At 47.7% G+C, this 26,985-nt stretch overlaps 2 protein-coding genes across 5 annotated transcripts in view; one reads left to right on the top strand and one right to left on the bottom strand.

The window, feature by feature from the left end:
* SLC35E3 (solute carrier family 35 member E3) overlaps positions 1-19,866 on the bottom strand; it is an 87,403-nt gene extending 67,537 nt beyond the window's left edge. The window contains exon 1 of one of the 2 annotated variants that reach the window (XM_069629719.1): positions 19,282-19,866. In XM_069629719.1, coding sequence (XP_069485820.1) covers positions 19,282-19,662 — 381 coding nt within the window. In that variant the 5' untranslated portion in view covers positions 19,663-19,866. The remainder of the gene's footprint in view (positions 1-19,281) is intronic. The other variant, XM_069629718.1, reaches the window with a different exon arrangement.
* The window catches only part of MDM2 (MDM2 proto-oncogene), a 359,362-nt gene that overhangs the window by 187,853 nt on the left and 144,524 nt on the right, over positions 1-26,985 (top strand). The window contains exons 1-2 of one of the 3 annotated variants that reach the window (XM_069629716.1): positions 20,100-20,224; positions 25,543-25,682. The exons of 1 other annotated variant lie outside the window; for it this stretch is intronic. The gene's annotated coding sequence lies outside the window, so the exon portion shown is untranslated. Of the gene's footprint in view, positions 1-19,921; positions 20,225-25,542; positions 25,683-26,985 lie in introns of those variants that run through there. One more of the 3 variants, XM_069629715.1, reaches the window with a different exon arrangement.

Here is a 26,985-nt window from a genome sequence, read left to right as displayed (position 1 = left end):
CTCACATCACTCTTCAATCTTTTTTTCACAACCGTTCCCTCCCCATTAAAACCTACTCTTGACTACCCAGCCCCATCCAACGACCAACCAACCTCTCTTCTTTCCTGCATTTCAAAACTCCAAGGACGTGCCGTCGACTCAACTTTTTATATATCTAGACCAGAATGCTCTTCTCTCTCCCTTTCAATCTGGGGTTCCTCCCCCTCACTCGTCCGAATCTGCTTTACTTGTTGTTACGGATTCTGTTCGCCACTCTAAACTCTTCTCTATTCTTATTCTATTGTAGATTTCTGCTGCCTTTGACACTGTGGAGCACTCTCTTCTTCCCTCTTCTTATTTGGCATTACTGGTCCTGTTCTAAATTGGCTTCTTTCTGATATCTCGGATTGCTCTTACTCCATTTCTTGGGCTGGTAACCTCCCCTCTCCTCTTCTTCATGGGGTCCCTCCAGGCTTAGTCCCTATGCCCTCTCCTTTTCGCTCTAAAGATTGCTTTTCTTGTGCACACTTTTAAACCCTTTGGCCTTTCATACCACTTCTATGAAGAAGACACCCATGATTTCATTGCCTTTTCCGAAACCCTGCATTAAAACATCTCCGATTATACGCAAACTGTTCAATCCTGGATGCATTCACGGTTCCTTTACCAAAATGAGTCTAAAACGGAAATTATTGTCTTCCCATCCTCCATTTCTTCTTAGCCCTCTCGCATCTCGTTTCCTCTAACCGGTTTCGGTCTACCTTTGCTGGCAATGTAGGAGTCATCTTTGATTCTTCTTTCCGTTGCTTCCCACATCTCTACCCCCGCTCAGACAGGTCGCTGTCAGCTTTTCAATTTTCATAAAATTCACCCTCTTCACATTTCACGCTTCCAAACTCTGCATCTTTTCTCTGGTTCTTACCAGATGTGACTAATACTCAGCCCTTCTTATTGGTCTCGTCTTCCTCCCCTGCATTCAATCTGTAACCCTGCTATTCACACGCTTCCGTCTCTCCTCGAGCCTCTATTTGAAATACTTTAGATATGAATAGTTGCTTGGCTTTCCTTCGAGTACAGCCCATTATACTAGAACATTGTTTTTGAACATACGCATGGTTTGGCTCCTACCATCTGTCCTCCTTGGTTTCGTACTATACACATGCCTTTTCTCTTCACTCACAATCTCTCCTTCTCTTAACTACCCCTTAACCTCCTATTGTGCCCTCCTGTTTTTGATCTTTCTCCTTACTGGCTCCTACATTTTGCAATACTTTACCCCTCTGTTCGTGCTTCATCCTTTTAGAATTCTTTCAACGTTCCTCTCAAAGTACATCTGTTGGTGCCATCTTAATGTGACATTGTAACACTACTTTTGCATCTTATTGTATGGTTTATTTACTTACGTTCTTATGTATATAAATTATATTAAGATCAGGAGTATAGGTTGGTCCAGAGAAGGAAAAAGTTACCATGTACACGTTTTACACTCTGTGGTATACAACCTTTTAGAACCTAAGAAAATACCACATGAAGGGAGCAAACTGATTCAACGGTTATTGGCGGACACTTTAAGGTACATGACAAAAATTCAAATAAAAATAAAATAAAAACAAACTCCCTGTGCTATCCTCCAACCCCGGTGCTGGAGGATAGCACAGGTGCAACACGCTGGTCGATTAACGGGAAATGTCCAGTACGCTGTGAGAAGTTAGCCTAGTTACACTCAGTCACCCTCTTCCTCTGCCTAGTGTTTGTGTAAAAAAGGGGGCTAAGGGGAGTTGGGACTTCGGAAAATCCTATAAAATAGGAGGAGGTAGATGAACAAAAAAAATGGGTGGAGGGGAATACTCACCATCGGTTGTTTCACCCCTACTACCTGAACACCCCTCACCCAGGTGATCCTCCTGCACTGGTCCACCCATAGGAACTGGATCCAAAAGCGCTGGCCGTGTCCTGGACACCTGGATGACAAGTCCCCAAGGACTAGCGGGTAAGACACCCTTTGGTTTCTCACAGAACTACAACTGCCACAGCATAGGGATTGTATAGCTGACAGCTCAGTGAGCAGAACAATGATAGCACTGTTGAAAATGAAAACTGTTTGCAAGGAAGTCTAACGGGACAACCCTGCAAGCAAGGTCTTCATGTAGTTTGGTCAAAGGACAACTTTCATAGGCCTACTTCTGGCACACAGAAAGCAAAGATCATAGATTAGGTTTCTAAGCAACACTTGTGTACAGCAACTGCCTTGGGCAAAAAAAACAAGCGGGCAGGCTTCCAGGCAGACTAATGTTTTTGCCTAAATAGGCATGCTAGAACCAGCATTACTGCCCAAAAAAGTCTCTTTAAGCACAATCAGCCCATTTAATCCTTTTCAAAATCCACTAACGCACAATCACACTTCACGAACCTCAAAGATCCTCTCACAACGCCCTCCCAACTAAATCTAAATTGTGCCGATACCTAATGCGGTTTACTTCATGCACTGTGAATCGCCCATAATTTCAAAACGGTACAGAACGTAGGTGTTGACGTAGTGTGGCCATCATTTTAAGGGTATGGGTGTGTGAAGGAAAAAAGTATGGGCATACATCTCTGAAGGGTACCATCAGTAGCATACAAGGCCAAGTTGTTAGCAGTCCCACCACAACTGTCATCATTCCCTAATAGAGAATCAAGGTCTGCAACAGAGTTCTGAATGAATGGAGAAATAGTATGGCATTTAGGAACTAAAGAGCGATTGGTCTGTGGAATATGGCAACACTGCACTTCGGCAGCAGTTGCTTTGGTAATGGAGAAAGAGGAAGACAGTTGGCTATGGGATTTTCTTGCAAAAGTGCTTCAATGTTTGCAAAAAGCATGAGGGGTGTGGAGCGCGGGGAACACACTCTGGTGCATTAGAAGTCTAGCCATCAGCAGAACAGAGCAGCACACCCACTGGGTAAAGTGCAGGTTCCTCAATTGAACATTGCGTTCAGAACTGGGCTGAAGGATAAATGAATAATTAACTATTGTCCACAGGAGAACTTTATGATGCATTTGTTACAGAAATGTGAAAGAGAAAACTCAATCTAGGAAAAACAATGGGAAAAGCGCAAGAGGGTGATGAAATAAGACGTGGTATAAAGGAAGCTCAGTGCTAGTTAAGAGTAGGTTCTGTGTGTTGTGACGAATTGCAGATATGAGGGGGCACATCTGTTTGGTCCCCCTTCCGATCTTGACTGTGCCCGACAGCTCGCCGTTTACAGCTATCCGGCCAGCATTTCTCTTCTGGTTGCTCTATTCCATATCTCCAGTGTTGCTTTCGTGACTCCGCTTATTTGTACGTTCAGATGTCTGTTTGTCCATAAAAGGTGTCGGAGTCAGGTCGTGGCCACGGTCCTATCTTGGGCTACCCATAGTTTCTGGATGTATCTGAGATCCACTCTTTCAGTACCCACAGTTGGGCTGCCTCGTAATATTTACGGAAGTGGGGGTAGGGCCAGACCACTGTTTGTTCTTTGTGCTGCGAGGACCGCGTTGGAAATTCTAGGGGGCTTTTCCGCCAGATATATGCTAAGAGTATTTTGGTTAGTGTTTTGAAGAAGGAGGCGGGGAGCCTGATGGGGAGCGCCTAGAAGGTATACATTATTCTGGGCAGCACAGTTATTTTTATCACTGTGCTCCGGACCCACCAGGAGATTGACAGTGAATTCCACTTTTCCAGGTCTCTTTTGGTCCTTTCAAGAAGTTGGGGGTAGTTCCCAGCATAGAGTTCCTTTATATTACTGGTCAATGTGACTGAGATATTTGACCCCGCTTGCTGCCACTCTTAGTTGTAGCGCCGCAGATTGCCTTTGGAAGTCGTCTCCGTTTCCCGCCAATATCAAGATTTCTGACTTGTCTGTTGATTTTCAGGCCGGGGTTTGTACCACAGGCCTCTAGTTCCTGCAGTAGAAACTGCAAGGACCTCAGCAGGTCGGTTAGGGCCACCAGCGCGTCATCGGCATAGTCTGCGATTTTATGTGATGTTACCCTCATATCTATGCATTTCGTCCGAGGCGTCTCTTATTCTCGCCAAGAGGGGTTCCAGGAATATTGCGTATAAGAGCGGCAAGAGGGGGCACCCCTGTTTGGTCCCCCTTCTGATCTTGACTGTGCCTGACAGCTCGCCGTTTTACGGCTATCTGGGCATTGGCCGAGTTGCAATTGGCCCGTATCATTTTGATGAATTCCTTTCCGAAACCCATTTTCCCCAGGATGCGAAATAGCAGTGACAATTCCATGCGGTCAAGCGCTTTTTCCGCGTCTAGCACCAATATGCCCGATGTGTGGGTGATCTCTATTTTTCGATCAGGTGGGTTATCCTTCTGGTGTTGTCGTGGGTCTGTCTGTTGGGGATAAATCCTGACTGGTCTTGGTGGATCAATTTCAGGAGGACATGCAATAGTCTGTTGGCAAGAATTTGTGTATAGTTTTGAGTCCAGGTTTATTAACGTGATAGGGCGGTATGAGCTCGGGAGCTCCGGGTCTTTACACTGTTTTTGGAAGACGGGGACCTTCGCCTCATTCATGGACTGTGTTACGTCGGTTTCCTTAAACGTGTTGAATAGATCTGCCAAGGTTGGGGCCAAGCTTTCTTTATATATTTTATAGAAGTTTGCGGTGAACCCCTCCGGACCGGAGGCTTTGTTGTTGCCGAGTTCCTGGATTACTCTGGATACCCCCTCTACAGTGATTGGGCCGTCTAATTGTTGTTGTTCTTCTTCTGTGACTGAGGAGAGCGTGACCCCATATAGAAATATGGTTTGTTCCTCCTCCCTGGGGTTGTCCGAGGTATAGAGGTTTTGCTAGACGTCTTTAAATATTTCCCCGATTTCTGTTGTTAACGTCCTTATTTGTCCATGCGCATCCTTTAGCGCTTTAACGGTTTTGTTCTGTTGTCTCCCTTTTAGCTGTCTCGCCAGGAGTTTGTCCGCCTTATTTGCTTTCATGAAGTACCAATGTTTCAGATGGAGGAGGCTCCTCTCTGCCTGCTCGGTGCGGATGGATTCCATTTGCCCCTGTACATGCCTTCGGGCTCTCTTCAGTTTTGATGACTGGTTTTGGGTCATTTCCATTTGTATCTCTTCCAACTTTGCTTCCAGCTCGGCTTCCCATTGGCAATTCTGTTTATCCCGCTGTGCTTTAAGCACTAGGAGATGTCTGCGTGTCACTGCCTTGAAGGCCTCCAAGATAGTTGCCTTTGAGGTTTCGGCGAGTCGTTGTTCACAAAATAGTCTGCGATGCGTTCTCTGATCTCTTCCTGCATAACTGGGTCTTGTAGGATTTCTGCCGGCAGTCTCCACAGCCCCGTCTGTCGGCAGGCCAAGAGGATGGACACCCATAGCAGAGCGTGGTCGGAGAGCGAGATTGGACCCGTCTCTGCTTGTTGAACCTTCCCCAACGGACCGGAGGAGCCCAGATGTAGTCAATTCTGGATCTGGCGTTATAAACATGCGAGAAGTGCGTAAAATCCAGTGTCCGCCCCTGACCCTCCGCCAGGCGTCTTCCAACGCCAACCTCTCCATGGCCCGCTTCAGGGCCTTCAACGGCGTTCCTTGTCCCGGCGGTCTAGTGTTAGAGCGGTCTACATTGGGGTCCCTTGCCATGTTGAAGTCCGCGTCTAGCACCACCTCTGCCTTAGTGAAGGTTTCCAGCTTATTCAAGCAATCCCATATGAAGCCGTCCTGTCCCGAGTTCGAGGCGTAGATCATTGCTAAAGTTAGGGGGTACCCTTCTATATGAGTGTTTACAAATGGGTATTTCCCTTGTTTATCCGCGTGGACGTTGTGGCTTTGCGGGTTAGGGATTTGTGGAATGCTATCAGGACCCACCCCTTTTTCTCCCGCTGGTTTGCTTGCAGAATTTGATGGTATCCTTTCAATCGCAGTCTTCCGCAGTCATGTCTTTTTAGGTAGTGTTTCCCGGAACATTATTACGTCATAAAGTGTTACACCTGCTTTCTCTTTACCGGGGAATTCAGCCCTCTGACGTTATATGTTAATATTTTCAGCCCCATTCTTTCTTGGCTGGATTATACCGTTTGGCTCTCTCGGGCCTTCGAGCATTGTATGCGTTTCCTTCCGGTTCCATGTCCGCTCCAGCTATCCCCCCCTTTATTGTTCCTTTGGTGTCCCCCAATTTGTCTCCCCACCCTCCCCCATAACTGCCCTGAGGAGGGTTCTGGACCCTATGATGGCACGAGCGTGAAGCCGTTTGCGTCATGCCCCTGATATACTCAGGGAAAGAAACTGTGGGGAGTCCTAAACCCCACTTTGGATCCTCTATAGATGCCCGGTCCGACACCCAGTGCCAGCCGTACCAGTGAGATTGATCATCGGTCCTTGTGTGTTACCCATTCGTACAGAGCCTCAGTCCCTGGAGGGTCATTCGACGAGCTTACCGGTGCTTTCTCGGATGGTAGCAGTGTTCTCTTACTTCTTTGCAGCGTTTCTGGGCCTCTTGTTTATCGTTTTCCATTCCCAGGGAGTTCACCGCCTGGAGGGGCTCCCTCTGCTGTCGCCTTGGTCACTTTCCTGGTCTTGTAGGTTCATTATGTGCAGACCTTCCTCACATGTGGTAATTCTCTCTGGCTTCCATTCCCCCATAAAGAGCAGACCGAATGGGAAAGTCCATTTGTATCTGATCTGTTTTCGACACCAATTCTTTTATTACAGGGGCCATTTCCTGGCGTTTTTGAAGCATTGATTGAGCAAGGTCTTGATAGAGCTATATGTCCACCCCGTTCATCCTGATATAGTCCATTGTTCTGGCCTTGCGGAGTAACTGCTCCTTTTGAGTATATGATGTAATCGCTACCAAGACATCCCTGGGACGGATCCCGGCTCCCCAGTTCTTCTTGGGCTTACCCTGTGTATTCCGTCTATTGGGACCTCCGTGTCCCCTTCTTCGAGGATGTCCTTGAAGACTTGCTGTACTGCGGTTCTAAGGTCTTTTTCTTCGTCCGATTCCACCATATCTTTAAACCTTATATTTGCTCCCTGGGAGCGGTTTTCTAAGTCCTCACATTGGAGCTCCAAGTTGTGGTTTAGGCAGATCAAACCTTCATGGGATTCTGCATACTGCTGCGTTTCCTCATCTAGGTTTTGGATGGTTTTCTCTAGGGTGTCGGTTCTTTCCCCTATATTTCCTATTTCCGCCTTCTGCTCTTGAACTGCCCGTTTCATCTCGCCTTTCATTGTCTCAAATTGAGTGTGCATGGGGGCCATGAACTGTTCCTGGAATTTGCAGAACCAGGTTTTCATATCTTCTTTCTGCGTCTTTTCCCTTTTGCGGTTTATCCTTTGTAAGAATCGGTGGGTCTGTACCCCGGAGTTGCACCGAGTTCTGATCTTGTTTAGCTTTTGTATTTGTTGTTTGTGTTCCTGTCTGTGTTTGCCGTCCCCTGGATATTGACATGTGTGCCTCTGGTTCGGCACGTTGATATATCCTAGCTCTTGTGGGGCACCGGATCTCCGGTTTCCCATCCGCTTCAGAGAGGTAGGAATATTAGTGTCTGGCCCGTGGGGGGTGTACTTCTCCTGATTACGCCCTTTCTTGTCGCATTCCCCATCCCCCGATCTTGTTATTTGTTCTAGAGCTCAATGGAGTCCTAGTGGTCTTTTATGTACCTGTGTGGTGCTTGATTTGCATAGTTCAATATGGGACCTTTGGCGTCTCGATTCACTTTTTGATACTTTTATCAGCTATGATGTCTGGTTGCCCCCCCCCCCCTCTTCTGGTGTGTCCTGTGTGGCTGGTGCCCCTGTAGGGATAGCTGAGCGACGTTCTCTTCTCCGTTTGGGCTTCCGGTTGGTATCTCTCCTCTATAGGCGGGGCCCGAGTTGAGTCCTGTAAGTGTTCAGGTGCAGGGTTTGCCCCCTGCTGGTTTGGTGCCTGGGCTGCCGCCCGGGGTGCGGCCGGTGATTTATTGCTGGGAGGGAGGCTGTATTCCCTTTGTTGGGCCTTTTTACCGTTCGGGTCGGTCCGTTGCGGTGATTGAGTGCGCCGATGGGCCATGTGCTTCTTCCAGCGTAGTTCCGGATGCCGCTATGGGGGCGGGCTCTCTCCGTTCCTCCCTATGTGGGCAACCTCTTTCTTCTCTGGGCGTCCGGCGACCTGGGTGGGGTAGGGGGGGATGGTGGATCAGACCCGTGTCTTTGCCCCGGCTCTTTGCTCACCCCTGGCGGCCGGGACGTTAACCCTGAAGGGGGCTGTGGGCGTTCTCGTGATACGCCGGGGGGGTGGCTCTTTTTGCCTTGGAATATTCGTTTCATTTTCCGCTGCCCCGACTGGACTGCTGCGGGTGCGTAGCGATCCTTTCTATTCCCTCAGCGCGTTCACCACATGTGGGGGTGCTGGGGACAGGGGGGGGGGGGTAGTGTTGGATGGGCGCCTAGGCTCGTATTGTTGGATCGGCCCTCCGCAGTCCTCTCTCCCCTCCGCTGGGATGGGCCCGGTGCTGCGCAATCTCACTGGCAGCGCCTCCATTTATCCTGGGTGCACTTTGCTTTCTTTGCGCCCTCTTCCTCGCCCTAATTCGTTGGGTGCTGTGTGCGTGGATGGTGAACCGGAGGGTTCTGTTGGATATCCCGGTCTGTGGGGCACCTAGGGGCTGGGCTGCCGATCGGCCCTCACGGTACTTCCCCACATGATCTTCCTTCTGCTAGCCAGCACGGGTGGGTGCGGGGTGGGCGGGGGGTATAGTCACTCGCTGGCCTTCAGGCCCTCTCCCGTGTGTGTGCTCACCCCCTCTGCTGGAGTCCGACACGTCTGCGGGCTGGGACTGCGGATCAGGTTGTTGCGAGGGCCGCGCTCCCGTCCCGGGCGTTGGTGCTGTTGCGGCCAGGGATTCCCACGCCACCTAGTTCTGCGGCTGACTTCACCGGATTCTCCCCTGCCAAATGTTTTCGGCCTCTCCGTGTGTCTGCGCTTGCCCTCCGGGGGTTCAGGGCCTCAACCTGTGCCGATCATCTGCTTTGCTGATGGGCTTTAGTGACTCGGCCCGGAGCTGGGAGATGGAGCTACGCTCACAAACGTCTGGGAACCGCATTTTAAAAGCTTTTTCAATGGAAGGGTTCTATTAATACCATCGAACGCATTTTGAAAAAAACTAGTGGTTTGGCAGTAAACCCGTTTTCCAACTAAGGGGAAAACATTTAGCTATCATCACTTGTTCAAAAATTGTACACAACGCATCTGCCCACTTATCAGGATAGCTTTTAAGAATTATATTAAGCGAGCCCATCCGGGCCAGGGGAAAGGGAATTACTATGTTTCCCAATCAAATGGTAAACAGTCTATAATAAATGTTAAGTTCCAATTTTAATGGGTCAACTTTAACCAATCTCACTGCATAAGTCTGTTGGAAATCATCAACCCACATTACTGAGATCGGATTCAGTTCAAGTGCTTTCTGAGGATTATCTAAGCCTTTAACAAATCAGCAAGGCCCTTTGGAAGATCAAACTTATAGCATTTTTTCTGCACCCTTTTGCAACCAATTTTTGTACCTTGTTTTATATTTTTTCATCTTAAGCACGTAATCCTCCGTAGAAATAGGATGGCCAATTGCCCTTAAAGTCTCTTTCTGCTTGAATTTCTGGTAGAACACATGTCTTTGCTTAAAAAAGGGTTTCACAGTGCCTCAAGTGGCATCATAAAAAAAAAAAAAAAAAAAAAAAAATCAGACAGCACTTTCACAATTCAACGTTGAGTGTGAATCACAAAAACGTGCATTATTTATAGCAAGATTCAAAAGGATATTACAATTGTACATATTTTTATAATTCCATCACACAATTTCGCCCAGGGTTATGATATGACATGGCATTTGTAACGCGCCTATACACAAGTGTTTCAAGGCGCGATGTGGCAGGGAGGGGGGGGGGAACAAGGGGAAGACAGACAACGATCCTACTAGGCCAGGTGTCATTCAGACCGCGCCGCAAGTGCAGGGGGAAGGGAAAAAGTGCAAGGGGAAGGGGGTGGGGGGGTGAGTGCAGTACAAAGTAAGTAGAATAAAAATAAATAAATAGGGCCAGATGGTGGCAAGTGAAAGGTAAGTGCAGACAAGTGCTGGGAAGGGGGGGGCTGTAGTCCCGCAGTGCAGGGGTTGCCAGGGAGGCAGTGCAAGTGGAGAGTGGTTGGGCCCAGGACCGAGGTCGCTGAGAGTGGCCCAGTTGCAGATTCAGTGCAGTTGCAGATTCAGTGCAGGTTACCTCCAAGTATGGTAAACACTTGCCGTTAGAAATATCCAGGTCAATGAAACTCTAGGTCATTTGCAGTATTAACTCCGCTTTGACGGGATATAGAATTGGGAAGACGTTTTCAGAGACAAAACATGTAATCTATTAAAGCATGCTGGGAGCCACAACCCCAAGTGTCTTTGGCCAGAATATCACCAGACACTTCCAATCAACATGTGCATTACCCAGGTTTCCATAAGGGCTAACAACGCAAATCCCTGCTTCATCGAAGGAGACTGCATGTCTCAGTACATTAATGGTTTATTACCGTTAAAGCAGGTGGCATTCAAATCTCCACAAATTAAGACGGCATTGGACTTAGGGCTTGAAAGCCAGTCATCCATAAAGTCTTCAATACATATACTAACTGGATTCCAGTATACGTATTGTCGTGTTCTGACATTTGTGTACTAGCGCGACACAAATTAAATATCAATACGTTTATTAGTAAAAAGGTACCCACCACTGGAAAACGCTGCAGGTTCCATATCAGTTCAACAGCTTGGATAAAAGGATTTGGGCAATTCCAATTGGAGGATACAATTCCTAAACTATTGCGCACTCCTACTAAGAGGCCAACTGCTAGCCTTCCTTTCTGACCTTTGACGGACAGATTTAAAAATATACAGTAACCATCTAACAACAGCGGCAACTGGCAGGTTCTGTGCAAGGCAAATATGTCATATTGACCCTAATTGACACTCCAATAAGGAATAAGTGAGAATACCCACAGGTGTTCCATGATCCTACCAGAATGGACGTAGTATTTGGAGTTTGCTATCTTTTGTTATAATTCAAAGCACTAGCTAACCAAGACCAATTGTTGTCCTGATCCAAATCCACTCCGTCTCGTACTCGTGCACACACCGTTCTACCCCTTCCACCTAATTTTATACAGTTATCTTGAAGTATCTTGAAGGGGGGGGTAGGGAATTAAACTCTTGCTTTCACCTCACTTTAACCTGCATGATGTTAGTGCTGATTCCAGCCTGGAAAAATAATTTGTACTTTAAAAAGCATGTGGCTGGAGGCCGTAGCGCGCTCTCCCCCACGGCATTGACACTTCCTGGGGCTACCCTTCCCTGCCTCCTAGACCTCCAACCGGCTTTGATTGGTTCTCTGCAAACTCATTAAGGACACCCCCATGGCAGCCCCTGCGGCTAAGGGCCCCACGGCAAAGGGCTGCTCCAACAGAGGCGGCTCCAGAAAGTGTCTGCAGGTGTCAGCAGGGGAAGACAGTGAAGCTAGCCGTCAACCAGCAGCTACTACCACAGTAAGTTTGGTACAGGTGGGTAGTAGAGCAATCACTCTATTCCAGAAAGCCCGCCACTCTACATTACCTTACCTCAGATCATAGCTTTCCAGGCAAATGTCACCTGCATCACTCTCTCAGGGAACACTCAACACTAGCAATCACCTACTATTAATCTACTCTCAAGACTAGGTATACCAAACAATCTGTGTCTGCCACACTTAGACAGAATGGTGAACATTAGCCCGCTGCGCATCTAGACAGAATTCGAAATGTTATCCTGCATCACATCACTTTGACAGAATTTTGAATGTTAGCAAGTGCCACACATAGACAGAATTGTCAACACTGACCCGCGTCACGTCTGGCAACTATTGTGGGTATTGCCTTGTGTCGCATTTAGATAGATTTGTAGATGTGAGCGAGTGCCACATTTAGTTAGAATTGTGGACATTAGCCTGTGTCGCATCCACTCTGCAGAACCCTCAATCTAGGTTTAGGCTCCGCCTTTGCCTATTGTATGATGAAACGCAATGTATTGTGAAGCCTAGGCCTTTCTCCCACTTTGCAGAACTCTCAAACCTAGGTGTTGCTACCATCTTTGGCCATTGTATGGTGGTACGTAACGTATTATGAAGCCAAGGCCTCTCCCCCACCATACAGGATTCTCAAATCCAAGCATCTAACCAAACTGCGATGGTTGGATACGAGAAACAGAACCCACTAACCAAAAAGCTCAAAATGTCTGCATACTTATCTCCCAAAAACCCACACAACCACTTCTCGCAAAGCAAGCCGCACCCAATTCACCACACTGCAACAACAGACAAACAACACATAAGCCACACCAACAGCACACAAGGACTGGCATCGATCCGATACTCGCACCAAAGCTCAGCGCACGGTGTTAACCGGACACCACCTTTCTCACTATCCTACTCCCTCTCCACCTCGCCTTCTTGTTTACAGAACCGCCAGAGGACCAACTCCGTCGGTGATAGTGCGCAGTACAAATACTTTTAACATCTAAAATGTCAAGTCCATCTACTTCAGTTAGGTCATATCCCAAGGGAAGTAAAAGATAGGTAGCGTCACAAAACTACATCACAATCCTAGAATCAATGTGCAACAGAACACAATATAGTTTTGAGTCATTAACAAATGTCACTTCAGTAATGTCTCTAGACTCAATTGCACGTAAACAAGGGATAACATCAAACAAATCTAACATTACATTGATTTACAATCATTTCATCAGATGAAGAAAAGAATATCTAACAATAATAAGCATCTACAAGGCTCCACCGAGCTCCTAAATGGTTTGTAGTGAAAAGAATTTCTATACAACAGTTTATTACCCACAGCCTTCTGTTTTTGTTCTAAAATAAGGAATGGGCGTTGGGACGGACATGGGGCTGAGCAGGACACCGAAGCCTTATGATTTGAGTTCAATGCTCCAGTCGAAAAGGGGCTATTTGCACAGCCATAGACACTAATTGGAGGTGAATGGGGAACCACCTCTGCAGTCACACGCGTAGAGCTGTCTGATCGAATAGGTAGATATCCCCAGAATATCCTCCAAATTGTCTACACCCGAGCCCTGTTCACCTTGTAAAACTTAGTTTTAACACCCTTGGCACTCTTTACTCCTGCAACTATCCAGGGCCAGAACCGGGCTCATCCTTGCTAGTGTTAAAGCTTGTAAACATTTTCTGGACCCACACGCTCTTATAATATTAGAGGATTTGACATTTTTACTTTTCTCCGGATTGTTAGGACCTTTTTCCTCTCCTGCCATGCTTCCTCTTGCGCCTCTGATAAAACATGAAGTAGTTTTAATCATCTTGTTCCTTGGCCTCGAAGTTCTGAGAGTTCATTAATTGGTCACCTGGCAACAAATTGCAGACATGATCTTCTTGTACTGCAACTTGGCAACTTTCTTCTAAAAAACCACGGTGGTGAGGACGAGATTACTTCCACACCGATAAGAGTTATTGGATGTCACGCTTTGTAAGATCAGCGACTCCAGGTGAACACTTAGACAGGAATTCTGCAGACTTTCAATATCGTGAGAATAAGTATTAAGGGCACATGGAGATGACTGTCTGGTAGCCATGCCATAACCCTCTAGAAGTTCAGCGCAGTTAGTAGAATTTCTTGTTCCTTACAATTGGAATTAATATTCTCATAAAGTCGCACTTACGATGTTAAGACAAAGATCAAAGCCGAGATAGTAGTAACCCCAAGAGGAGGGCCCGGTGTGAAATTCTCTTCGGGGTGGGGGGATAACATGGGAGTCGAAGTGCAAGAGGATTTTGAGCTTTAAAGTGCCTCATTGAACAGCGCCGGTTAGCCACGAAGACACTGAGCAGAGTGAGCCGAGTCGGTTAGAACATTATACCCATCATTAATTACCAAATGGCCAGCTGACTCCCGTATAGGCATAGTAGGGAAAGGTGTTAAAGAGCTGGTTACCGGAGGCAGCGAAGCTGGCAATATAATTTGTAAACCCCTATATGCTTGCTCAGAAGACCTTCATCTGATATATCATTAGCCGACGTAGTAATCAAGGTGGGTGGGTGTTCACAAGAAGTACAGATTTATGGGGAGCAGTCATTTTTGGACCAGGCGTTTTCACGGCCCTATAGTATTCCGACCGGGAGGAGACTGTGGGGTCACAGCGCTGGCCACCAAAACGAATTTGCCAAAGGAGAGATGCGTTAATCTTAATGATTCATTGATTGCAATTTAATGGACCCGGCGGGAAGGGGCAGGGGCCTGCTAGAGGGGCTCTTACAATGACCGGCTCTTCTGGTAGAGACGGCGAGCCAATGTTATGATTCACTTTGCTATGCAGGGAGTATGAAGTTAGCATGGTGACAAAATTCAGTAAACAGGCAGACCAAAGCTTCTAAGCCAGAAATTCAAGACTCACCGTTGTAGTACGTTCACGTGGCCTACAAAACCACCACCAGAAGACAAAAAGCCACTGCGCTCTCCCCCCAGTCATGCTTGTGACTTGCGTAGGACTGTGCTTACTCACTCGCACTTCGCACCCCTTTCACCCCAGCCTTCTGGGTATCTCTGCCAGCATCCAGTCTCCTCCACCCATGGGCTCCCTCCAGCTCCTTATATTGACCTCAATAGCTGGCTCTAAATGAGCACTTCACCCCAATACCCTCACTGCCAAAAGTGTAGGCTTTTACAGTGCTGTGCCAACTGGTGAGGGTTGGGTAGTAACCCCGAAGTCTTAATAATAACCCTACATGGGGCAGGATCATCTATGGTAACAATATTGCGAGCCCCTGCCTTCAGCACATGCAATAAAAGGGGTAACCAGGAAGACCCATAGGCTCAGCACCACCTGGCTTGTGACAGTATCAGTCACCTTGGTGATTGCCACCATCTTTGTCAGGCTGGGGACTTCATCACAGATGGTATTCCATATCTGGGATCCCATCACCCGATATAAAATACAATCCTCCGCAAATGTCACATGCATAAATGTAGGGGATTGTCCGATTAGCAAATAGGCTTCCATGTTCGCTTTGCGGCACCTTGATCCACCCCTTATAATATTGGCCAGTAAAGACATAAAATAGCTTAGAAAATATGCTCTGTTCTTACCACTTCACCCCTCCCAAAAACCAACCTAATGTCAAGAACATTAAATGTGTACACACCAAGGAAACTATGGCATGGATCGAAACTGCCAGGATCTGGAAGCGATTTAGCTCTCAACTATAGACCCGAAGAGACTGGTTAGCATGACACCAACACTAACAGGAGCTACTTTTGACTCTCTGTGCCTACTGATGCCATAATGCATAATTATGTGACATTAATCTTTGGTGTTTGGGACTATATGAGCATTAGGACACATCTAGAAGACGCTTAAACCTCAATGGGTCATGTAAAATAGGCAAAAGATGATAGTTTGCCTAATCTGCCAACGGCTACATACTAGCTCCTTGGTACCTCCACTGGTAGTACCTGCTTACTGATCAATGCCAGACCCCAGGAGCTGCTTTTAGCTTCTGCTCAACAAATCCTTATCTCGACCCTGTATAGAAATGCCTCCAAGCAATATCCACAGGTATTGTTAATACTACTATATTCAGACCATCTATTAAAATGTACCAAGAACTATTCCGCAATGTGTTAGATACTGAAGTTGTGTCAGTCAAAGCCCCTGGTAGATGTATATGAATGCCAGTGGACCTAGAAGTGTTCATCTATGTTGAAGATCAATGTACATTCCGGTATCAAAATGTTTTTCTTCTACAAAACCAGCGTGAAAAAAAACCCACATTATATGGCAGCTCATGAACATTGTGCCCAACAACTCATATGCCTCTTTGTGTATATAGCAGTGTTGCCACATTACATTTGCTTTTTTTTTTTTTACTCAAAACTCGCTTGTATTTTCTCTGTAAAGCTTATGAGGCCCATGTAAGGGGCGGGAGGACAGCTCATGGGCCACGCATTTGTCAGGAAGCAAGACAACGCGTAGCAACACAGGGTCGAATCCTGGTCTCGCACTTAGAAACTGGTCTATGCGTGGTATTAAGCGCATTATAAAAGAACAATTATAATACACATGCCCCAAGTGGCTAAAAATGTGCAGGAGCCGAATGGAGGTTGGAGGGAGCAAAGTGCTCATAATATTTTGTTTACACATATTCTGCAGCACGTCTTCCAATTCAGGAAAGGAGGGGAACTGGCTGCCTGTACAGGGACCCCCCGAGTTTCCACTCCAGGCCTATAAAAGTCCAAGGGGCACGATGACACTCATTCATGGACTAAGTTTTTCTGAAAGACACAGCAGTGAGATAACAAATGGTTCCATTTATTTAAGTTCTGCTGTGTTTTGTGTCTACATGCACATGGAGAGAAATATGGATTGATATTTATTTAGCTTCTTGCATGTTAGCGTCCTGTTGGTAATATGATTGAAAGCTTAGTAACAATTGGGAAGTATCCATTGTAACAAAGTAATTACTTTTCTCTGAATATTCCATGCGTGCATTGCACAAAAGTATTTTCCGAGTTCCTGCGTTGTGTGCATTTATCATCAGGTTGCATCTATATGGTGAGTTCATACACAGTGTGTAGAAGGATTTCCATAAATATAATGCATTGTTGGAAGCCAGACAGCTTTGCTAAGAACCGTTTTCTTTCCAAAGTGTTCTATTCATTTTACTCTTATAATTTAATGTACACTTTCATTGTAAAGTGTAAAATACTCCCACCTCAAAACCTTATCTGGGGCAGAAGTGAGTATGAAATGTCTGTTTAAACATCCCCCAACCTTAACTTGGAGAGAATGTGGCAAATTGCACTATAAATGGTCAGCAGCAGGGCCCTTGCTCAAGTTTGAGTGATTGCCATTACACCAATCGCTGCTTTAACAGCCTCTTTCAGAACTGCAAGACTGCAATGCAAACCCTGAGTCTCCAACCTGTGCTAGCGCTGTAACAAAACAAAAATGATGGTTACATTTGTAACTGGAATAAAACTAAGCAATACATGTCAGAGTAAAGGTAATCCAGACAGGTTTATGTAGTGGTTCATGCAATCTTCCTTCAACTTCTAAGCAATGTGATTATTATTGCACCAGTCAATGATTTACCGACCCCTGAAGGGTGCAAGGGTAAATGCCTATCCGGCATTCGATCATGAGATTCGTTGCATGCAAGGGAAGCTCAGACTGTTCTCATCTTCTCCACTGGTGATCGGGTGCTTGTGCTACTGCATTCTGTGCAGTAATAATTGTGAGCGAAGCCTGCTTTCCTGTAACAGTGCATTTATTCTCAAAGTTTAAAAATAGGGAGTAAAATACTCCCACCTCAAAATCTTATCTGGAGCACTGCCTACGTTGGATGCTCCAAATACACTTGAGATATCCAACAAATACTAAACAAAATAACTACCCTATTGATCACCTATGTGATAACTTACTATAATTCATCAATAACTCTCCCATTAACTTTCAGACATGGTGGAGAGCTTCAACACCTCCCTCAAGTGCGACCTAGCACGAGGACCCCAGAAGCATGCCATTTTAACACATGTCCCCCAATATAGAAACCAAACCCCAGAGAGGCAGCCACCTACAGGCCAATTACTAAGCTCTCATGTACAAGCAAGATATTGGAGAGCAATGTTATCTGGAAACTGCAAGTTTCTGGCAATCAATGAACGACCGATTCTAAGGGTTCATAACCTCAAAGAACTGAATCAAATAACCAAGACAATTGTTAAGGCATCCCAAATGCCTTGAAAAAGAGGAGCAGTGGGCAAAATGAATCCTCTTGGTCCTCCTCTGCTTAAGAATGAGAGGACTACTAGCTTCTCCTCACCCATCCAGATCACCGATTGGGTACATCCTCCAGAGCTTAGAGATAGAATGGGCATCCAAGTACAGCACTGAGATGATATACAGAGTTCTGGAGTGGTTACCCAAATACCTAAGGTTCTTCTCACGGTATGTGTGTCCAATGCAAGCTCCTTACTCTATATATTGTTGCTCCTCACACTAGATAGTCTTGCACTGAAGCGCCACACCATCTGTCATTTCCATCAAACTAGCGAATGTAGGCCATTTTAACAAAGCCAGGTGCTAAAAAAACATCAGCAAGCTTGTCAACCCTAGTGTGTTAGCCCAGGGTACCTAAACGAAATCAAAGGTTTCGAATACATCAACATAACTTCTTGGCTGAGGTGTATTGTCTGAGAACATGTGCCTTCATACAGCTCTGTTAATGGGCTTCAAACCGTATGCATACATGTTTATGCAAATGAAACGTGATGGGGTACTTGCCGGTCAGGTGAGTGGGGGGGGGGAGCTCATTCTCACAACAGCCCTTAAGTGTGTTTTCAGACGTGAGGGAGGGATTGAGGGCGATTGCCCCGCTCCCAACAGTTGTAGGGTCAGCATCCCCCCACCTTCCCAAAGGTAGTCTAGGTGAACCCCAGCTGAGTCGCCCCTCCCCATGGTACAGAGCCCCACATTCCCCCTCTGCACAGGCTTCCTCCTTCTCCCGTCACTATCACTCCCACAGACTCTGTCCTTCCAACCCCTGGCACTGAGCCACCCAACATTCTCACTCACTTTTCCTTGGTACCAAGTCATTTTAACACCCCATCCCCACCCTCCTCCTAGTAGGGCAGAGCTCTCACGTTTCCCCATTCCATGCATGAGATGCCACCCAGTCCCCTTCTGCCTCTGGGATTTGTAGTATTACATTCGAAAAGCGGGAGACAAAATTACAAGTCCCAGAATTCAAATGTTAAAAAAAAGGTTGCTTTCTCCTACTGCGAATTTGGAAACTTGAGCGCTGTGGACAGGGTGGCTTGGTGTTCCCTACCACATACTCATGGGCGTAATTTTGTTACCCCCCACTCCCATGGTACACCGTTCTGTCCCCATTCATTTGGCTGGGGCACCTTTTCTTTAGATGTCATGCCCCCCTCCCCCAACATTTTCAGCAGTTACTCCACTGCGCACACACACTGCTGCCCTTCAACGGGTAAGGATGACGTCCCTCCAGTGCAGACATGCCAACCCTCCCGATTTAGGCGGGAGACACCCGATTTTGAAATGAAAAGTATAGCAAAATATTGCTGTTTTTCACGTACTCCCACCTAAAATAATTCTATCCCCAATGCACGCCTGCAGGGAAATTAATTTGTCCCGAATTCTCTTGTGAAATCTCCCTTCTAGGAGCCTCAAAATGTTGGCATGTATGCCAGTGGGCTCTGCTCCAGCGCCCCCCTTACCAAGGTGAGCTGGATGCGAGTGCTGAAGACCTTCCGGTACCAGACCCTCTGTATGACAATGATGACAGGGGTGGTCATGGCCTTGGCCAGCTGGTAGGTGCCGATGCTGTTGCTCTGCAGGGACAGGTTGGTGAACACCACGAAGCCGCAGAAGCTGAGCGCCAGGCCCAGGACGCGCCGGGGCGCCAGGCTCTTGGGGCAGAAGAGGCCCGCCTGGCGGCACGCGCACAGCCCCAGCGCCGTCAGCACGAAGTGCAGCAGGGTCAGGCTCAAGTTCGGGAAGCCGTGCCGCACGTACAGCCACTTGTTCAGAAACACTATGCACGTGGACGACAGGAGGTTGACCAGGAGGCCGGTCGCGATGCGCCACGAGCCGGCCATGGTGCCAGGCTAGGACCGGGTGTGAGCGTAGCGGGCCCCGCCGCCGGCAGCCAAGAAACAAGCCACCGGGGCAACGCGCAGCCAATCGGATTCAACCCGGAGAAGGGCCCGCGGCCAATCAGCGGAGAGGGCGCGGCGCGCTCCACCTATCCAAAACAAGACAAACTGTGTCTGGTGGCTCCGACTCCGAGGCAGACAATTTAGGTGTGAAAATCTTTGGCTTGCGCGCATGCGCTAACCCTGGCGGTTATGTGCTTGTCACGTGAGTGACGTAGCCTCGTCGCCAGGTCGTTTCCGGTGATGGGCACTGGTCGCCACTGGGAGCGGAGTTGTGTTTTTTCTATGTCCATCGTTCTGCAGCTTGCTGCCGCTCCGGGTCGCCGACTGTGACTACTACTCGGTTGGTCTCGGAGTACTTTCGGATTTGGGACGATCTCCGGTCACTCCGCGTGGAGCTTGATTCCACTGGCTCTGGGAACGCGGGATGCGAGGAGGCCCGATTCTGCAGAGGAGGGAGGACCATTGGGGACGGGTGGAGGAAGGAGCACTTCGAGGAAGAAGGGTGAGGCGCATGTTTATTGCAAAGACAGCGTGCTTTGTTGCTAGAGGGGGCTGTGTGTGTGTTTGGTGTTCGGGAGGGTGAAACTGACGGGGTGTTTTGGTAAGTGCGTGGTGGGTGTCCCTGCCCACTGTTATAAGTGGGCAGGGGGATTACCCTGGAGGCTGCGGGTGCAAGATGGCCTACGTCCTGCGCCGAGTGAAACATTGGGCGGTAAGGGGACCCATGGGTCTACAGGGGTTGGTGGTGGTGCATCTGGCGAGGGGTCCCTTTAGGAATGCAGGGGGGAAAGGTGGGAAGAAGAATGGCAAGAGTGATGGTGGGAAAGGGAAGTTGGGTGCAGGTGGTGGTCACCAGTCTCTGGTGGAGGGTTTGGCAGGTGTTGGTGTTGAGGCTGGGAAGAGTGTTGATGTTGGGAGGAAGAAGTTGGGGTCTCTTGGGGATGACAGTAGGGCACTGCTTTGGAGTAGGGTGGGGGGCAGTGGGGGTTCTGGTGGTGGCCAGCAGTATGTGGGTCGGAGTGAGGCATACATGTCAACCTCCTGATTTAGGTGGGAGAGTCCTGATTTTTTTTTTTGTTGGTGAAATAGCTGTAGCCCCAATGTATTCCCATGGGGAAATGTTCGTCTCCTCGATTTCCATGTGGAAATCTCCCTCCCAGGTGTGTCTGAATGTTGGCATGTATGGTGAGGCTGCGGTTGAATCCATGGAGGCAGGTTGGCAGGTGGTCATAAAGTCGGCGAAGTACGATCAAGATCTTAGTGGAGTTGGCCCTTTTGGGGTACCTGAGTGGGTCCGGAAAGGGATTGGTGCTGTGCAGTCTGTTCGGGTAATTCATGAGGGGTGTTTGTTGGTTAAGGGTGTGGCTGAGGTGACCAGGAACAAGGTGTTGGATTTGGGATGTCTTGGGAGACATCCTGTTTCCGTGTCAGAACAGGGTGGTGCGGTGTGTGAGGGAGTGATTTATGGGGTACCTCTTTGTGTGCATGACAGGGATGTGGTGAGTTCCTTGCAAGAGGTGGGGGTTTTGGAGTTGTGGAGGTTGGGTAGGAACGATCCTGATGGCAGTGTAATTTCTATGACTGAGGCTTTTCGGTTTAGGGTGAGTGATGTGCTGGAGCACATTTTTTTGGGGTTTCAGTGTTTTTGGGTGAAGCCATATGTCCCAGCCCCCCTTAGGTGCTATAAGTGTCACGAGTATGGTCACATAGCATGGTCTTGTAGGAGGGAGAGGAGGTGTGGTGGTCCCATGACATTAAGGAGTGTGTTTTGGATTGTACACCGAAGTGTTGCAATTGTGGTGGGGATCATGTTGCTTCTTTTAGGGGGTGTGTTGCACAGGTGGAGGCCTGTAAGGTTGTGAGCACTAAGGTGAGTCAAAACATCAGTTATGCAGCAGTTCAGAAGGTGCGGGAGGAGCAGGTGGTTGTGGTAGGTAGTCCTGCTGCAGTGGTGAAGCAGGTAGGTAGAGGTGGTGGAGGTTCAGTCTTTGGGGCTTGAGGTGGTGAATGGAGGGGGTGTTACTAGCAGAATGGCAGATTTGTTGTGTTTTATTATCACAACTATTAATGACAGCTGGTTGTAGTCAAAATCGGACAGGTTACGGGCGGTGGTGAAGGCAGCAAAGATGTATTTAAGGATTAGAAATATCACAGATAAGGATGTACATAAGATGATTAGTGGTGGTGATGTCCCCCGTGAGGGGTCTGAGGTTGTGGTAATGGAATGCGAGGAGTGTGTTGGCGAATTAACAGGAGTTGGAGAAAGAGATGGTCAGGATGGGTGATGTTGTGTGTTCAGGAGACGTGGTTGAGAGAGGGTATTCATTTTCACTTTCTAGGGTTTGTGTTTATCAAAGATAGGGTCGTGGGGGAGGGGTTTGCATTTTGGTGAAGATTGGTATTCAATGTTCTGTCCTTGAGTTTGGAGGGGAGTTGGAGTCGATTGGTGTGAGGTTGTTTATGGGTTCTGATGTGTTGGTGGTTTTGAATTTCTACAATCCGTGTAGACCTCTTGGTGTGGGTGCTTTGCAGCAGGCCTTGGGGCAGCGGGACATATTTTTTGTGGGGATTTTAACTGTCACAATACGTTGTGGAATAGTGCTGTGACAGTTGTTAATGGTGCTAGTCTGGAGGTGCTGGATGATGAGTGTGGGCTTGTTTTATTGAATTCGTCGAGGCATACTAGGACTAATGTTCATACCGGTATGGGGTCTTATTTGGATTTGACCTGGGTCTCAGCGTCTCTGGTTTCTAAGTGTGTTTGGAAACTGAGGACGGATGGGGAGTGATCACGGGTCTATATCCATAGAGGTAGATGTCAGGGTGGTGAAGTCGGCAAGTCCTGCCCCGAGGGGGTGTAACTTCAGTAAGTTGGATTGGGTGAAGTTTGGCGAGGGGTTTAGCAGGTTGATGGGGTTGGGTGATGCTCGGGATGGGGTGCCACCCACTGTGGACGCAATGGATTTGGCTCTGCAAGATATCTTTGAGTGTTGTGGCGGAATTGGCTATGGCTCAAGGTAAGCTCTTCTGGAAACCTGAGGTCCTTTGTTGGTCGTCGGAATGTACAGCGGCTGTTCAGGATAGAAAAGGGAAGCAGCGGAAGGCCATGCGGACCAAAGCAGTGGTGGACATTGTCGTGTATAAAAAAAGCTAGGGCACTAGTGCAGAGGGTGATTCAATGTCATAAACGGGTTTATTGGATGAATTTTTGTAGTACTCTCTCTAGACATGCATGTTTGTCGAAGGTGTGGGCGAGGTTTTGGCTTATGTCCGGGCAGGTGAGAGGTGGAACTCGGATTTTGGTTATTACAGATGCAGGGTGTGATATGGTGGATGATGGTGGTAAAGCGGAGCCACTTGGAAAGTATTTTGCGGATGTGCACAGCACGGAAAATTATTCGAGTTCATGGCTGTTAATCACGGTGCGCTGAATGTTGGGGGCATCCAGTATGGATATGTCCTTCACTTTGAGTTAGTTGCTGGCTGTGTTAAGGGGGCGAAGGGATTCAAGTCCGGGTGAGGGTGGGGTACGTTATATTTATCTGCAGCATTTGCCGGATGTTTGCTCGCTGGAGGTGTTGCGGCTGTTTAATGTTGTGTGGGGTCACGGTACCGTGGGTGGAAGGAGGCTGTCGTTCTGCTGATTCTGAAATGAGGGAAGCCGGCTGGCTTGTTTGGGTCCTGGCGGCCCCTTGCTTTGACAACTGTTTTGTGCAAGACGATTGGAAAAAATGTTGTGTGGCCGATTGGTGCACTTTCTGGGGTCGGAGCAGCGACTGAGTGTGTTTCAGCGCGAGTTCCGTAAATCTAGATCCGTGGTGGATGCAATTGTGGTGTTGGCAACCAATGTGAAGGAGGCATTGTCCTGTCAGGAAATGGTGTGCCCGATGTTTGTTGACATGGAGAAGGCGTATGATATGGTGTGAAGGGATGGGTTGCTATTTGTGTTGTGAAAGAAATGTGTTTAGGGGAAGATGTTTTCCTGGATTAAGGATTTTCTGATGAATAGGGTGTTTCGGGTGCGTGTTGGGAATATGTTGTCCCGAGAGTTTTTGATCGAAAATGGGATGCCCCCGGGTAGTGTTATCAGCTCTATTTTGTTTCTTGCAGTAGTGGATGGTTTTATAGAGGGAGTTCGGGAGTGTGGTTGTCAGGTGGGATTTTATGCAGATGGAGTGATTTGGGTTGGGGGTAAGGTGAGTGGTATGATTCAAGGAAGGTTGCAGGAGGCTTTGGAGGTAATGGAAAGGCAGTGTCAGGATTGGAGTTTTAAGGTGTCTTCCTCTAAAACGTTGTGTATGTTTAACAGGAGACGTAGTGGTGTCAGATTGGATCTCAAGCACAGCAGGAATGTGTTGGTCCAGGTGTCGGAATTCCAGTATCTTGGTGTGCTCTTGGATGAGCGCCTGTCAGTGAAGTAGCAAGTGGAAAAGACGGTGACAAAGTGTAAACAACTCTTAATTTGTTGAAGGCTGTGTTGGGTCAGGAGTGGGGCGGGGGCAGAAGAGTATGTGTATGTCTTATGTGGAGTTGGTCAGCAGTGTGCTGGAGTTTGGAGTTCAAACTCGGACTCGGCTTAATGTGTTGGATGGTGTTCAGGCAAGAGCAATGAGAATTGTGACAAACTGTTAGGTCATCCCCCACAGAGACTGTGCAAGTGTTGGTAGGGATATTGCCATCGGATTTGAGAAGGGAGGAGCTGAGTGCTAGGTATTGGTTGCGTTGTAAGTCCCTCTGTGTGTGGCATCCTGTGAAGAAGTGTCTGGTGGTTAATTGGATGCATGCTTATAAGAGTGGGAGAGGAAAGGGGGGACTTTTGGATTCCATGCGGACAGGCTGGTAAAACGATTGGGGGTGGAGGGGTTGTGGAAGATGTAGGCTGGTTTGGAAGCAGCATGATCCAATTGTCTGTTTGGATTAGGCCATGGTGGTGATCAATGGGTGATTAAGAGATTGGCGGTGCAATATGTGGAGGGGGAAACTTGGTGCTCAAGTATATACGGATGGTTCCAGGGATCCGGAGAGGAACAGGGTTGGTATGGCTTGCTATTTTCTGGCGGATGAGGAGTTTTGTGTGGCTAGGTTGTCGCATGATGTATCCGTCTGCGTGACAGAGTTGATGGCTGTTAATATGGCGGTGCTTCAGATTATGGGGAAACAGTTGGCTAAGGTGGTGGTGTTTGTGGATTCGATGAGTGCGTTGTTGGCTATCAAAGAGGGGAATTGTGATAGGAGGGATATAGTTGTGCTCATTAGACGGCGATTGGAGGAGTGTGTTGCAGGGGGCAGTGTGGTAGAGTTGGCTTGGGTTCCCAGTCACTGTGGGGTCTTGGGGTATGAGTTGGTGGATCGGGCTGCGTATGGGGCCATGTTGCGGAGGGAGGTGGATGTGAGTCCCATTTAGTGTGGCCGAGGTACAGGTGGTGGTGCGTGGAAAAATTAAGGATATGTGGCAGAATCGGTGGGATATGAGTTCAAAGGAACGGCAGTTGTATGTTGTGTGCAGGGAGGTGCAGGTTCGGTGTTTGAGGGGGGGGGTAGAGTTGACCCGAAGGGAGGAAACTATTTTGAATCGCCTAAGGGTGGGTCATGCAGGGTTGGCGGGGTGTAAGTGTTTGATGGGTAGAGTTGCATCGACAGCGTGTGATGCTTGCGGGTGCCCGGAGACGGTGTCTCATTATATGTTGGACTGTGTGAGGTTTGATGTGCAGCGGGAATTGCTCAGAGTCAGGATGAGTGGCATTGGGGTGGTTGTACCGTGGTTATCCGATCTGTTCAGTTGGAAGGGCGAAGGATGAACATTTTAGGTTTCTGCTTCAGTTTGTGCGGGAGTCGGGGAAGCTGGCGTGAGATCTAGTGGAGGTCGATGGCTGATTGGTGCTTATTTTGGCGAACATCATCTGAATAGATGGAAATCTCCGGCTTTGGGTTTCTGGAGTCACCCTAACAAGAAGCAGAAGGTAATTTCCATCGCTGTGCCTCTTTTATGTCTAATTCAACCAATGGTTTGAACCAAAAGTCAACACTTTTGTCCATTTTCGCTATCTTCTGTTTCTATGGATTGTGTGTTGGAAAATGGTGTAACTGTCTGTCCGGAACAGTCACCTTCTATCTGAGGATTTGGTATATTGGAAAACCTAGTTTGGTATCGCGTACTCCCATGCCCATGTAGACGAGGGTTTGACATAACTCGGCCGAGAACCTGGATATTCTCGAGCGTGCGCCTGAACAAGAGAACAACCTTCCCACTAAGGTAAGAAGATATCGGGGCTGGAGGTGAGCGAGGCTTGCTTCGGGTGGTGGTGAGTGGCCTCGCCGGTAATTCGCCCTTTCCCAAACTATTCGCCGCCCCAGGCAAGGTGCCCCGCCCTTTGTTCCCTCGATGTCCCTACATCGACCCTACCAGATACACGGATCGAGTTCCACCGAAAAGGCTGCTTTAGTGTGACATCTTATGAGTTTGTTGTTCCATCGTGGACAACTAGACTTCAAGTTACCTCCAGAGAAAGTGGTGCACTGTCCAAAAGACCATATTCAAATCTGTCTTGGTCCTTGGTATATTTTAGACTGCTCCACCTTTCAAAAAAAATATATCAAAACTTTGGAGGGAAGAATCGAGTTTTCCTTAAAAAGGGGGGCTAGTCTGTCTATTTCTAGACGGGAGAGCCCCGCGTTTTTTTCCCTATAATCCTTGTTTGTCGCTTTTAAGCCCATGGTTCAAAACATTCTAGTGGAATAATTGCAGTCTTTGCTTGGAGCCATTGCATGAGTCTTTTGATGTTGAAATACGTGGGACAATTATGTTAACTGTATGAAGCAGATTGATTTGTGGGGGAGCTGTGGTGGAGATATAAGTTCTTGGATATAGTAGACTGTTTTTTTCCCCTTCTGAAAATCGTAACTCTTGCTCCATTTTTATGTTGGGTTGAAATATTAAAATGGTGAATCAGACTACTTCATTTGGGCTAAGCCAGATATGCTACAGCGCCTCCCAGTATCCATCCATGGAAGTTCACCACCCATTCAAAATCACAAGCAAATATTTTGTTATGCAAATGAGCTCATGGCATGTTCTTGTACATAAAGTTGTGTTGTAGCGCAACACCAGTTTATGCATGGCGTTATCAACCGAAGACAGGCTGATTTCAAGGATGTAGTTCGTTTCATTTTTAGAGCTAATCAGAGCAGTGTAGCCTGATATCCATATAATTAGGAGAGTCGGGGTGTGCTCAGCAAATTCCATCAATGGTTATGGTTGATTTT

Source organism: Ambystoma mexicanum, chromosome 12 (genome assembly GCF_040938575.1).
Source record: "Ambystoma mexicanum isolate Mex_15411 chromosome 12, UKY_AmexF1_1, whole genome shotgun sequence".
Lineage (NCBI taxonomy): Eukaryota > Metazoa > Chordata > Amphibia > Caudata > Ambystomatidae > Ambystoma > Ambystoma mexicanum.
The sequence above is the reverse complement of the archived record's forward strand: the minus strand, read 5'-3'. Positions and strand labels throughout refer to the sequence as shown.